Source organism: Oreochromis aureus, linkage group 20, assembly GCF_013358895.1.
Source record: "Oreochromis aureus strain Israel breed Guangdong linkage group 20, ZZ_aureus, whole genome shotgun sequence".
Lineage (NCBI taxonomy): Eukaryota > Metazoa > Chordata > Actinopteri > Cichliformes > Cichlidae > Oreochromis > Oreochromis aureus.
In genome coordinates this window covers 35633832-35646676 of record NC_052961.1, presented here as the reverse complement: position 1 = coordinate 35646676, position 12845 = coordinate 35633832, and the positions used below count along the sequence as shown (strand labels likewise).

The 12845-nt window shown below is 42.1% G+C and overlaps 1 protein-coding gene across 1 annotated transcript in view; it reads left to right on the top strand.

The window, feature by feature from the left end:
• clcn6 (chloride channel 6) overlaps nt 1-6456 on the top strand; it is a 30025-nt gene extending 23569 nt beyond the window's left edge. The window contains exons 18-23 of the mRNA XM_031747258.2: nt 1150-1336; nt 2288-2448; nt 3878-4034; nt 4130-4237; nt 4324-4449; nt 4556-6456. Coding sequence (XP_031603118.1) covers nt 1150-1336; nt 2288-2448; nt 3878-4034; nt 4130-4237; nt 4324-4449; nt 4556-4636 — 820 coding nt within the window. The 3' untranslated portion in view covers nt 4637-6456. The remainder of the gene's footprint in view (nt 1-1149; nt 1337-2287; nt 2449-3877; nt 4035-4129; nt 4238-4323; nt 4450-4555) is intronic.
• Nucleotides 6457-12845: the final 6389 nt, after the last annotated feature.

Below are 12845 nucleotides of genomic sequence, written 5' to 3'. Positions count from 1 at the left end.
GTGGGCCTACAGCAGAGAAACAATTCAATTCAATTCAATTTTATTTATATAGCGCCAAATCACAGCAAAAGTCGCCTCAAGGCGCCTTATATTGTACAGTAGATCGCACAATAATAAATACAGAGAAAAACCCAACAATCATATGACCTGAGCAAGCACTTTGGCGACAGTGGGAAGGAAAAACTCCCTTTTAACAGGAAGAAACCTCCGGCAGAACCAGGCTCAGGGAGGGGCGGGGCCATCTGCTGCGACCGGTTGGGGTGAGAGAAGGAAGACAGGATAAAGACATGCTGTGGAAGAGAGACAGAGATTAATAACAGGTATGATTCGATGCAGAGAGTCTAGCCAGACTCAGTCTAAACAGGCTGAGTCTGGCTAAACCCCATGGGCTAAAGCCCGGCCACTAGGCACTCTCCATCAAGCTCCCTTCCCCAGGCCTGACTCGGCGGTGTGGCCCCAGTACGGCTGTCCTCGGGAGGGTACAAAGGTCCATTGTTCTTTTGTCAGTATGGGGTCAGTTGAATCACTCTTTCTCTGGCTCCTCACCCAGGACCAGTTTGCCTTGGAAGACCCTACCATGGGCCAAAACAAGAGCCTCCTGACAACATAGTCCCTAGGATCACTGGAGCACACACACCCCTCCACCACGGTGGGGTAGCTGAAGGGTTAAGGTGGAAATTGGAAAAAGGAGGTGGTTTATGACTTTATATTGCAGAGCTGATCTGTCAGAGGATTTTTAGGAAAGGCTGGAACCAGCTTCATGGACAAAGTTGGCTTTCATCTGTGAATCCATGCCTCAAACTGTTTAGATGCTTGAGATTTTTGCAAATACTTCAAGAAAACGTTGTTATTATGTGTTACTGTACGTAGGAGGTGAAAAATGTCCATTTTGGTGTAAGGCTGAAGCACAGCCAAAGCTTCCTGGATGCACTTCATCAAAAATACACAATTTTAATCCCAATCTTAAAAGCAGTCAGTCTCAGCATTAGTCAGCATGAGAGGCTCGGTCTTGTTTTCTGCCTTTACAAATTCCAGGAACCCCAAAGTAAGCCTGCAGTGTGAGGGTGAGGTTTAAAAACCCAAACTGTGATTCGTGCATGGCCGTTCTTCCTGTGGACTCAGGCTTTCTTTGTCCCTCATTTCTTTAAGGCTGACAGCCAGTGATATAATGGAGACCAACTTGACTTACGTGTACCCCCACACCCGAGTCCAGTCTCTAGTCAGCATTCTGCGCACCACGGTCTACCATGCCTTCCCCGTAGTTACCGAAAACCGTCAGAATGAGAGGGATTTCATGAAGGGCAACATCCTGATCAGCAACAATATCCACTTCAAGGTATGTCCTGCTCTTTTACAGATCTCAAAGCTCAAACTTCACGTCCAAATGGAGGTGATTAAAAGGCACCCCTGACCAGAGGCAGCGGGCAGCAGTGACTTTGAAACATTTCTTTAGTGACGCTGTAGCCCCTCCAGCAATGGCCTTCAGGTTGCTTCTGCTCTTTTCTTAGTGTTTTCTTATTCCTCGTTGCTCGTCCCATAGCACAGTTTTGATACAGCAATATCATCAATTTAACAAAGAGCATTCAGATTTTTACAGCAGTCAGTAATTTGTATAATTCTGAAAAGAATGTGGATTTGTTTCCCTTCCAAGTTTAAGAATTAAACGATATTAGAAACTATGATTGATTTGGTTAGCTCTATTTTGCCGTGTCAATCATGCAAATTGATCTCCAAAGTGTTTTGGAGCCCCTGATCCTCACAGTGTAAACTTTATGGGTATCAGTCTGTAAGGAAGCAGAAACCAACATGCATCAGTTTCATCTGCTTGGGTGCAAATGAAAGTGTGAACATGAAGAGAACGGGGAGCCACCGGTGGTCTCCACATATGTATGTGCAGCCTGAGTGTGTCTGCAGTGCGCTTGTTGTCACTTGTGATTTTCACCAAAGCAGATCAAATGATTCATACGGTTTGTGCTTCCTAACAGGACAGACTGTGATGATCGAGTTTTCTGTCACTGGTTCAATCATTTCGATGGTCTGTGTTGAAGTATTGTTTAACAAAAACTACAGGCAGCAGGAAATGTTACTGAGCTAAATAAAGCATAAAAAACAAACTAAAATCAGTTACAGAGCTTGTAGTTATGTCTCCAGGGACACATAAATACAATATGTTTATGTGCAGATAATTATTTAAGAATTTCATGTTTATTTCTTTATATTTGGATGACATCATTGTTGTGGTTTTTGAAGGCTGTGTTTTATTCTAACTCTTGACTGTTGCATGTAGAAATCCAGTGTTGTGTCACGTGCGGGCGAACAGCGACGGCGCTGCCAGTCCATGAAGTCGTACCCATCGAGCGAGCTGAGGAATGTTTGCGATGAGCAAAGTGCTGCAGTCGAACCTTCAGAGGAGGGAGAGGACCTGCTGCAGCAGATGTTAGAGAGGAGGTAGGCCAGATAAACACATCCCGACAGTCTCTGAGGTTTTACCTCTAAATCTGATCTTAGTGGATTTTAAATCAAACAGTCAAGCTGTGATTAAAGTGCAGACATCAAGCTCTAACTCAGGATGTCTGATAACAATACGGCAGTAACTGTTAATAATTATAGACATTTATAGTTTCAGAGACCCAAAAGTAATTAGACAGTTGACTGAAGCACTCGGCCTGGTGTAGCATAGCAGTAACAGAGTTCAGGGTCACCTGATCCAGCCCTAACTATGTGTTTTATGAAAAAGGAAAGTTTTTAGCCTAATCTTAAAAGTACAGACAGTGTCTGTGTCCCAAATAAAAACAGGGAGATCCACAGACGAGGGGCTTGAAAGCTGAAACCTGGATAAAATGGACCTAATTATTTAAGATTTTGTATTTGGTAAATGGACCGAAAACACAAATATTTATACTGGAGTTGGTCATGGTTAGCATCTTGCCCAAGGTATGCATTTGTCATGCAGACTGGTGCAGCCAGGGAATCAAACCACCTCCCAATTAGGAGATGAGCTACAGCTACAGCCACACCTTGAGGGGAAAGATTTAAAATTCAGAGAAGTTTGAATGTTACAGATTTGATTACAATCCAGCAACAGATTATTTTTACATTTCTGTAATGTTTACAGAAATGACAGAAAGCTATGCTCTGATGGGCTCTGGCCTAATATTACCTTTGTGTACAACACAGGTAGCAGAGGCGTTGTTCCTCTGATCTGAGGCCAGGTTTTTGTGAGTTAGGTCAACAATAATAATGATACTCCTGTGTTGAATTTGTACTCAGAACAAAGTTTTCTCATTGTGCATCTGCAGAATAAAAGCACTAACTTCCACTTTGTACAAGAATAAAGTCAGTTAGCTCTTGTCATCAGTGTCAGTGTTTTTGAAGTTGGTCTGAAATAATTCTTTAGAGCAAGAGGAGGCAGTATAAACAAGGGGACCCAGAAGCAGAGGTCAGGAGCAGGGGTGGGAACTCCAGGGGCCGCTGTCCTGCAGGTTTTTAGATGTGTCAGCTGATTCAAATGGCTAAATGACCTCCTCAACAAGTCCTGAAGTTCTCCAGAGGCCTGGTACTGAACTCATCATTTGATTCAGGTGTGTTGACCCAGGGTGAGATCTAAAACCTGCAGGACACCGGCCGTCAGGTCCTGGAGTTCCCACCTCTGCTCCAGACAGATGACAAATGACTGGAGAAGCTGATGTCGAATGCTGTAGTATAAAGAGTTGAACTTTAAAAATGTACCACAAGTTTTTGAATTTACTCCTGATGCTGTAGGTGCACATAGTGACTACAGGTATTTGTAACACTGCCTTTCATTCTGTCTGTGTTTTCTTTGTGGTGCATAATAAGTGCAAATAAATCTGGCACTCGTCTGATTTCTGGGCTGCAGGCATGCTCCCTACCCTAACCTGTACCCAGACCAGTCTCCCAGTGAGGAGTGGACCATGGAGGAGCGCTTCAGGCCGCTAACCTTTCACGGTCTCATCCTTCGCTCCCAGTTGGTCAACCTGCTCATACGAGGGGTGTGCTACGCTGAGAACCAGTCGGTCAGTCATTGGCACACATGTGTAGATATACATGTACATAATAAATCACATGACTTTTTCTTATACAAGCAGTTCCTCTGTACCCTCTGATGCAGAGCACCAATCAGCCTAGGTTGTCATATGCAGAGATGACTGAAGATTACCCACGCTACCCTGACATCCACGACCTCGACCTCACCCTGCTCAGCCCTCGCATGATAGTGGTACGTTCGATTTACCCGACTGAGACAGAAGATAATCAAGCAGAAGATTCTGATTCATTAACAGGCGCTCCTTTCTGTTTACCCAGGATGTCACCCCCTACATGAACCCGTGTCCCTACACTGTTTCACCCAGTGCCCGCATCTCCCAGGTGTTTAACCTCTTCAGGACTATGGGCCTGCGACACTTGCCCGTGGTTAATGCTGTCGGAGAGGTAAGTGATCTGGGCTTCCATGCCTCTAGTACAAGTGTGAGGAAGCCACAGGTACAGAGTTGTTGTGTTATGTTGTGCCTCACTAAACTCTTGTCTTTTTTTTTAGATTGTGGGAATAATCACACGACACAATTTAACCCACGAGTTCCTGGTGGCCAAACTGCGACAGCACTACATCACCATTTGACCCAGCTGCCTGCCCTCAAACACCCACCTGTTCATCCTGATCCTGAGCCTTCCTCCATCCCCGATAGCGTTCTGACACACACACACATGCACATACACTCTCAGTACAGTAGGGGGCGTCGTTATCCAGGTAACGAAACCTTTCAGCTGTCATTCACTGCAGTCTTTTTGGTCTTCTTCAGTCCAGCCTTCAGTGCGCTAACACACACACACAATAAACCATAAACCACAGATATCGACGGCTGGTTTTTCAAGAGCACTTGCTGTGCATTCAAGCTGTGAGCAGCAGAGTCATCCTGCCATCTGATGAAACAGCTGCAGAATGATTGATAGCATTAAAAAGCATTACACACATTAATGTGAGATTCTCGCTAGTATTCCGATAATTCTCAAGGACAGGTCCATGCACGTCCACCTGCCTACAAATATTTAACTTTAGAAGTCACGGCAAGGATTTTTCTGTCATAAATAAACATAAAGCAGCTTGTTCATCCAGTGAGAATGCACCATTAACCCTGTTGTCAGCACATTTGGTGAACATTGTATCATCTTAATTTGTCTTTTGTTTTGCTGAGCTTCCAACGTGTGTCGACTGGTTAAAGAGTTGATACTAAAAAGAAAGAAAAACGTAAAGACCCTACAGTACTAGAGGGAGAACCCCAACAGTCAGCAGCAGCAATGGTAAGAAGGAAGAGCCTCTTTAACAGGGAGAGATCTCCGTCTGGTTTGAGGGGGAAAAAACCAAACAGCTCTTAGACAGAAGGAAGATCTGCATCTTAGAATAAATTCAAACTAGCAGGTCCGTCTCACTCTAATGGTCTAGAAGCAGCAGCGGCTTCAGTGTGTTGCTGATTGTGTTGCTCGCAGTTTGGCTCACAGGACACAACAAACTTTCAAAATGAAATGTCATCTACTAAGGATTCCCGAATGCCTTCATAACTGAATGTTGCTTTTGATGTTTTAATTTTGCTTTATCACTATAGCACTTTTATTTTTGTCTGTATATTATTTGAATCTTTGTGATGAACTGGATATGTGCACTAAAAGCAGGCGGATGGCCCCACGGTCTGACACTAACCCAGAGCTCAGCAGTAGCGTTGTGACCTTGTTGCACATGCTGTAATGTAACATTTGTAACCACTGAGCTGTCTGTAAATGTCCATGTTTGCGTTCACTGAGTTCAGTGTTGGACTTGTGAGGGCTATGATGATCAGGTTTCACTGACCAACATGTTGTTATGTCATTTGAACATTTTTTTATGTTTTAGAAACACAAATGTCTGTTATGTATTTTGTTTCTCATGTTATTGCTTTTTCCAACAGTATGTTCCTAATCTGATTTTCCGGTACATCATTTCATTGTCATTCCTAAGAGGGACTAAAGATGTGAGTAAAGGCAAGTCAAAGAGGTGAAATTCCTTTATATGTATGGTTAATTTATTATTGGCCGGCACAACAGCACACGTGTACGTCAAACGTTTCTTATTTGAGTGTAGCCTCTGCTCTGTGGTTTATTTTTATACAGTTTTATCTTCATAATTTACTGTCTCTAGTCTGACTCGCTCACTGATTGACCGAGGCTGTCCTGGATCGTGGTCGCATACTAGAGAACGCTCGATGTAAAATCATTCTAAAGGCGATTGTGGCAGGCGTATTTAGAAGATTTAGATGACACCTTGTGCTTGTGCAGGAATTTGTAGTTTCACAGATACAGAGAAACTAGCACACGGAAAAAATCCAACTGCAGACATGGAAACGACCAAGCAGAGAAACCTCTGTCCTATGACTTCATTGTGGCTTAAATAAAGATCCTTGTTTTGTGTGTTTGTGTTTGTTTTGGTTTAAATAAGATGTACGGTCCTATTCCTGAAAGCGTTGGGAAGGTGTGTAAAACAGAATGCAGTGATTAGCAATTCTCATAAAGCCATTTATTCAAAACTGAATAAAATCAGAGTTTAAAGTGAGGAAATGTACCATGATGGCAGCAACACGTCCCACTGGCATCAGGATATGTTTACTGCTGTGAAGCATCTTCTCTTATTTTCCTTTTTTTAGTTTATCTTGTTTCACATTGTGCCAGCTGTCTTTAATTAGTGAAAGATCTGCATTGCAGCCAGGCAATTTTAGCACTTACACTATTGTAATATGAAGCCATGCTGTTATAATAGATGCAGTGTTCCATGTAGTTCAGTAAAATTTTATTTATATAACACCAAATCACAACAACAGTCGCCTCAGGAAGCTTTATGTTGTGAGGTAAAGACCCCATAATCAAACATCCCTCTCGGGTCAAGCACTTGGTGAGACTGAGTAAGAAAAACTTTGTTTTAACATGAGTAATCCTCCAGTATACAGACGGAGTTTATGGAAGTGAATGAACTTTATGCTATGGACAACAATGGAAAGTGGGGATGAAAGGTAGTTTTACAGAAACATTGGAAGTGCAGAGAACTTCATTTTGGGATCTAAATGGGTAAATCGCTTTATTCAGTAATCACAGAAGCTGCAGTTTACACAAGAGGGCTTGGAGGGATTCTGGAGGCGACCACTCGAGTGCCGCATGGGTTGTATTTGTGGGGTATTGTGGTACAGTTTATTTTGATAACCCTTATTATGTATGACAGTGGAAATTAATCAGAGACATACATTTGTATGTCTCTGATTATAATTATATAATTGTATAAGCGTTATCTCCAGGGTGCTGGACCTGGGGTGAAACCCTCCATGCATGGTCAGGAGCTTCCTGGTCTTGATGTCAGTGGCTTCTATCTCCTGCTTTGGCCAGCTTATTATCCCAGCAGGGTACCTGATCATGGGCAGGGTGTAGGTGTTGATAGCCCGGATCTTGTTCTTACCGTTCAGCTGACTCCTCAGGACTTGCCTGACCCTCTGCAGGTACTTGGTGGTTGCAGCTTTTCTAGCGGCCTCTTCATGGTTCCCATTTTGTCTGTGGGATCCCCAGGTACTTGCAGCTGTCCTCTATGTCAGCAAAGTTGCCTTCTGGTAGTTCGATCCCTCAGTTCTGACTACCTTCCCTCTCTCGTTATCATCCAACTACACTTCTCCAGTCCGAACGACATTCCAGTGTCATTGCTGTAGATCCTGGTGGTGTGGATCAGTGACTCTCATTTACTCTTGGCATACAGCTTGATGTCATCGATGTACAGGAGGTGGCTGATGATTGCTCCGTTCCGTAGTCGGTATCCGTAGCCAGTCTTGTCAATGATCTGACCGAGGGCGTTCAGGCCTATGCAGAACAGCATCATTTGCACTATTCTTTACTTAGTAACTTTGTTGTCATGTTTGTATGTCTCCATTTTGGCCAAAGTTATAATGTTATACCATAATGATGCACACATCCTCTCCTGTTTCTCGTTACGATGCTTCAGCATTAAAGTAATCCAGTGGCAGTTGTCAGTATTGCACTGCTACAGAGCAAAGAATAACTATGAATAGTTAGCAGTTAGCCCAACTTCATTTTCCAGACAGATACAGTTTTAAGCACTTATGTTGCTGTTATGGTGTAACATGTATTTGTCATTATGGCTTGTTGTTTGTAACACCATCATCCCAGATCAGCTGAGGCTGATGGCTGAGTTTTTTTTACCTGGTAAAACTTTTTTCATCATGGAGATTTCAAATAAAATCACTAGCAAATAATAATAACATAATATGATAAAATATTTACATTCAATCCCAATCTAAAGTAAAAGTTACAATCTTTGTTAACCTATTTTTAACCAAAATGTCAGTCTCCTCGATGCTATAATGATGATGTGACACTTTATACTCTAACAGACCCTACACACTTGAACATGATGATGAGAGGTGATGGTATTTCTGAGAGGCTGACCCTAGCTGATTGAATACCATCCTGTCATTTACCTCTGTTTACTCCAGCCATTGAAAAGCTTCACCCTTAACCAGCAGGGTAATCAAAGCATGGCTTGTGTAACAGACTGTTTAATAGGAGAAATACAGATTATTATGATGGATTATTAAAATAAGACTAGAAAAACACTCGTACCCTACACTGCATGAAAAATTTAGCCAGACTGCAAATGGTGATGATGTGGCTGTAAGCTCTTGCAGAAGAAGAAATCTGGTGCTATGCATCATGATTGCTTTAACAGATGATTCTGTTTTACATACATACAGAAAGTGGACTAAAAGAGCATCTTCACCTAATAAATCATTAAATCTGATAGGGTTTCACCATGTAATGACTTGATTCATACGGGTGGAAAAAGATGCAAGAACTTCTTCTCAAAAGTAAGAACTTCTCCATGAGTGACATTTAATAAATGTTACATTCAAAGATTATTTTTAATGTCCTAATTCATGTTAGACCCTGGATTTCTACATTAAGTGTTGCTGATGTTATCAGGTTATTTTATATTGGAAAATATGTTGAAAACATATTCTGATTAATTTTGGTGTTTATTAAAAGTTGTGTGAAATAACTAGGCAGCTTAGAGCAGATGAAACTGTTTAGTATCATGGTGCAGTAACAAGCTCGTGCTGGTGTCCTCTCAGGGTAAATCACAGACCATGTGTCATGGCTGAAGAATTTCCAGCAGCCTGAGACAGCGAGTAGCACAATTAGGAGCTTTGCTTTTGACAAGACAAATAAGGCAAAACAAGGAGGGAGAATCACAGCTGGCACTAAACGTAGCACTGGCAGTCAGGGAGCGTCTGGAGAGGAGAGGCAGGTATAGTGTGGGCAGGAAGAGTTGGCTGAGGTTACAGCAGGTTTTGACTCTGACGGACTTATTTGAGGTCCGGGGAGGAATTTCCAGAAGGAGATTTGTGATTATGACTTGGCAGGAGCCGTGGAGAGCTGGGAGGCAAGCCCTGCCCATCAATCCACCTGGTGATGAAAGAAGAGGAAAAACATCCAGTCTGCCTCGATCCTCACACCAAAGTAGTCTCATACTTCAATATACCGGTCATCGCATCCAAAAGCCAGTGTAGAATCTATGCCACAGATAAAGCAGCTCTAAAGGCTGAAAGAAAAACTTCCGACACAGAAATAAAGATGACAACAAAAACCTAAACCCATTATCAAGGCAACAACTTTTATTTATCTATTCTACTTATTGTGGTCAGAAAGGAAGTCTCCCCCGTCTTTGTTTCTACCCTCAGATCCATTTAGGTTGATTATTTTTTTCTCCTTCTGTCTGCTCAGCTGCATGTTTTTCTTATTTTTTTTATCAATCTAATCTTTCCTGAGTTAAACTTGGCTTCTCTCTCTGTACTCAGTGAGCTGTGAACTGTATCTGGACTTACAGCATCAGTTATGATAACTTTACTTACAATAATAGTTGTTGACAGTGTTACAGTATATCAGATAAACACTTTGGTGTTTACATCATTCACTCTCATCTCATTAATGCTGCCGTTCTAACGAGTATCTTTGTTGGCTCACTGTCATACGTTACTGTTTTTTTTCCAGCTTTCATCCTTTTCGTATACGTATTATCTTCCTCTGCTGCCCTCCCTCCTCCACACTCATGTCAGCCACACTCACTTGTCCTGAGGTGTGGAAGGTGGCTGAGATCGTTAGGGGAAATGACTCTTGTGCTGCATTCCAGCTCTGATAATAAAACTGCCACAAGGGGGGACAGCGTGATGACTGCAACACTGCAGTGATTAGAGTGAACACGCTCTCTGTCTGACTCGTTTGCTGCTCCTTTCGGTTGCTCTGTGTCAGTCGGTTGGTTTTTTCCTGCCTCGGTTATATAAGCCTTTTAATGATGCCAAAAGAGAAATATCACTTTCTGAAATGTCACAGTAGCTGAAACTTGCATAATTTGACCACTAATATGTCTCACAAAGGCACATCTTTTCAAAGAGCAGGTCAATCATTTCATTTCTTCAAGAACAGAGGCAGCAGTCATTTAGCCTGCTTGTATTATATTCATATTTATGTAACATGTAGTTCAGAGTTTAAATGTGTCATTTCAGGTTGTGTTTACCTGTTATAAATATAGCCTTCCAGACGCACATTAGTTACTAAAGTAGCGTGCACACACTAGCAGTGACGCATTCATCCAAGACTGCAGAACGAACTCTGTCGAGTCGTGATGACAGGCAACAGTGTGAGCTCAGGATGCTGTTGACTGACAAAGTTATTCCCTAAGAACCCAGAGTCTGGAATGTCCAGAGTGATGGGTAACACGTGCTCGTGGACGGACGCGCACGCTGAAATTAATCACACCATCAGGCAGTCATCATGTCAAGCTTTGTTCACTGTGGCTTAAAATAGCAGCTTTACCACACATACAACATTTATTAAACAACAGTTATTAATATCAGCTGATGTTTTATCAAAACACTTTCACATTTGCAGTCAGCTTCAAGTCTGTTTATTAAGTCCAGTGACACACACCTCGCCACTGGCTCACAGTGCTCATACATGTCCGCCACCAACCTCACATACTTCTATCAGAGGTGGCAAAAGTACACACTTTCTTTACTTGAGTAGAAGTACAGATACCTGTGTTAAAAAAAACAAAAAACAAAACTCCAGTAAATGTTGAAGTACTGAAGAAACTGAAAGTGAAAAAGTACCAGCTCTGAAATGTACTTATTATTATTATATTCTATTATATTCTATATTCTACATATTATTCAAATCTAAATTCTAATTTTAATGAACAAACTCAGCCTTAATCTGTTATGTAGGACACGTGCAGTGAAAGGTAATTTGCCTCCACAACAGTAAAATAAGTACAGTCAGGGATTCAGCAGGTGGGGGGACACTAAGATCTGTGATAGTGCCTCAGAATCACAATTCACTCAAGGCCACTGCAGACGACCACATTAAAAGATTTTGTACATAAAAAATGTAGCAAAACAATTAAGACTACTAAAAAGAGATGATTTCCTGTGAGTTTTCTTGTGAAGCCAAGCTGCTGTGTCCACATGGTGCGATTGGTGATACGATAAAAGATGCTAACCCTAAACTCCTATTCTGAACACTTAGACCTGATCCAACCCTAACCCTAATGCCGCAACTGCTAGAGGCAAGCAGAGATCAGGCGATCAGGGGAATCAGTATATGCTCCCGAGACAGTAACAGCAGGATGCAAGATGCTAACAAGCTGGGTATACATGAAACGCCATAACCAAGCGGCCGGCACAGTATACAGGAATATCTATGCTGACTGTAGTCCTGAGGCCCCGCCTGAGGTGGTTGAGAATGATCAAGATCCTGTAGGACTTCCACACATGGACAAACTGGTGATTGCTAACTAACCAGACCGATATAGTAATAGATGTAGTTATACCAACTGATAGCAACATCAGGAAGAAGCTCAAGACATGCAAAGGCCTGAGAGAGGAGCTAGAAAAGGGCTCATAATGTGGAGGGTGAAGACAACAGTGTTCCCCGTGGTCACTGACCCGGGGAACACTGTTGCACAGTGCAGAGATCTCTGTCCTAGGAACAGCAAAACTACTGTGCAGGACTCTCAAGCTCGCAGGTTTCTTGGAGAAGAACCCGAGTTTGACTGAAAAGTGTGGACTTTTATGTTTTTAAATATGCATGAATATGCTAAATTGTAAACATAACCTGAATCTGCTCCAGTGCACTAGATCTCAGAATGGTAGCAAGAGAAGGTCTTGAAAATCTCTATGTGCCTGTATGGGAGTATGACCGGGAGCAAGGTGAGATTCCTGATGAAAAGTCACAATGTTACACAATGCACACTGCTTTCATGGAATATCACTAATCATTTCCCAAATGACTTTAAGTGCACCTATTTATTTTTCTGCCAGGATGAGAGCCAAGGGCATCTATTACTCATTACACAATAACATGCCCAGTTTCACCAAACTTCACAAAGAGGTAAAGTTTGGGCAAAGCCAGAAGCTTCATGAAGATCTAGGAAAGAGAAAAAACAAAACAACAGTGTGGACATTAATATGAAATCATGGTAATAAATCATTTTTGCAAACTTTAATATCGTGTGCACTCCTGAATGCTGTACAGTCCTGCGTGTTACGAGGACAGATCATCTCTACACCTGAACTCTAAAAGAGACACAGAAGCACACTTGATTTTAATTTCTAGTAATGTGATATTTTATTTGTTAAAACTTTGTAATGAAAACATAACGTAAACAGTGGCAGCCTGAGGTAATGCTATCTCGGTTAGTTACATGTGGGCAGTGTCTCAAAGTAGGAAGTGGGAGTGGCTGAAATGGA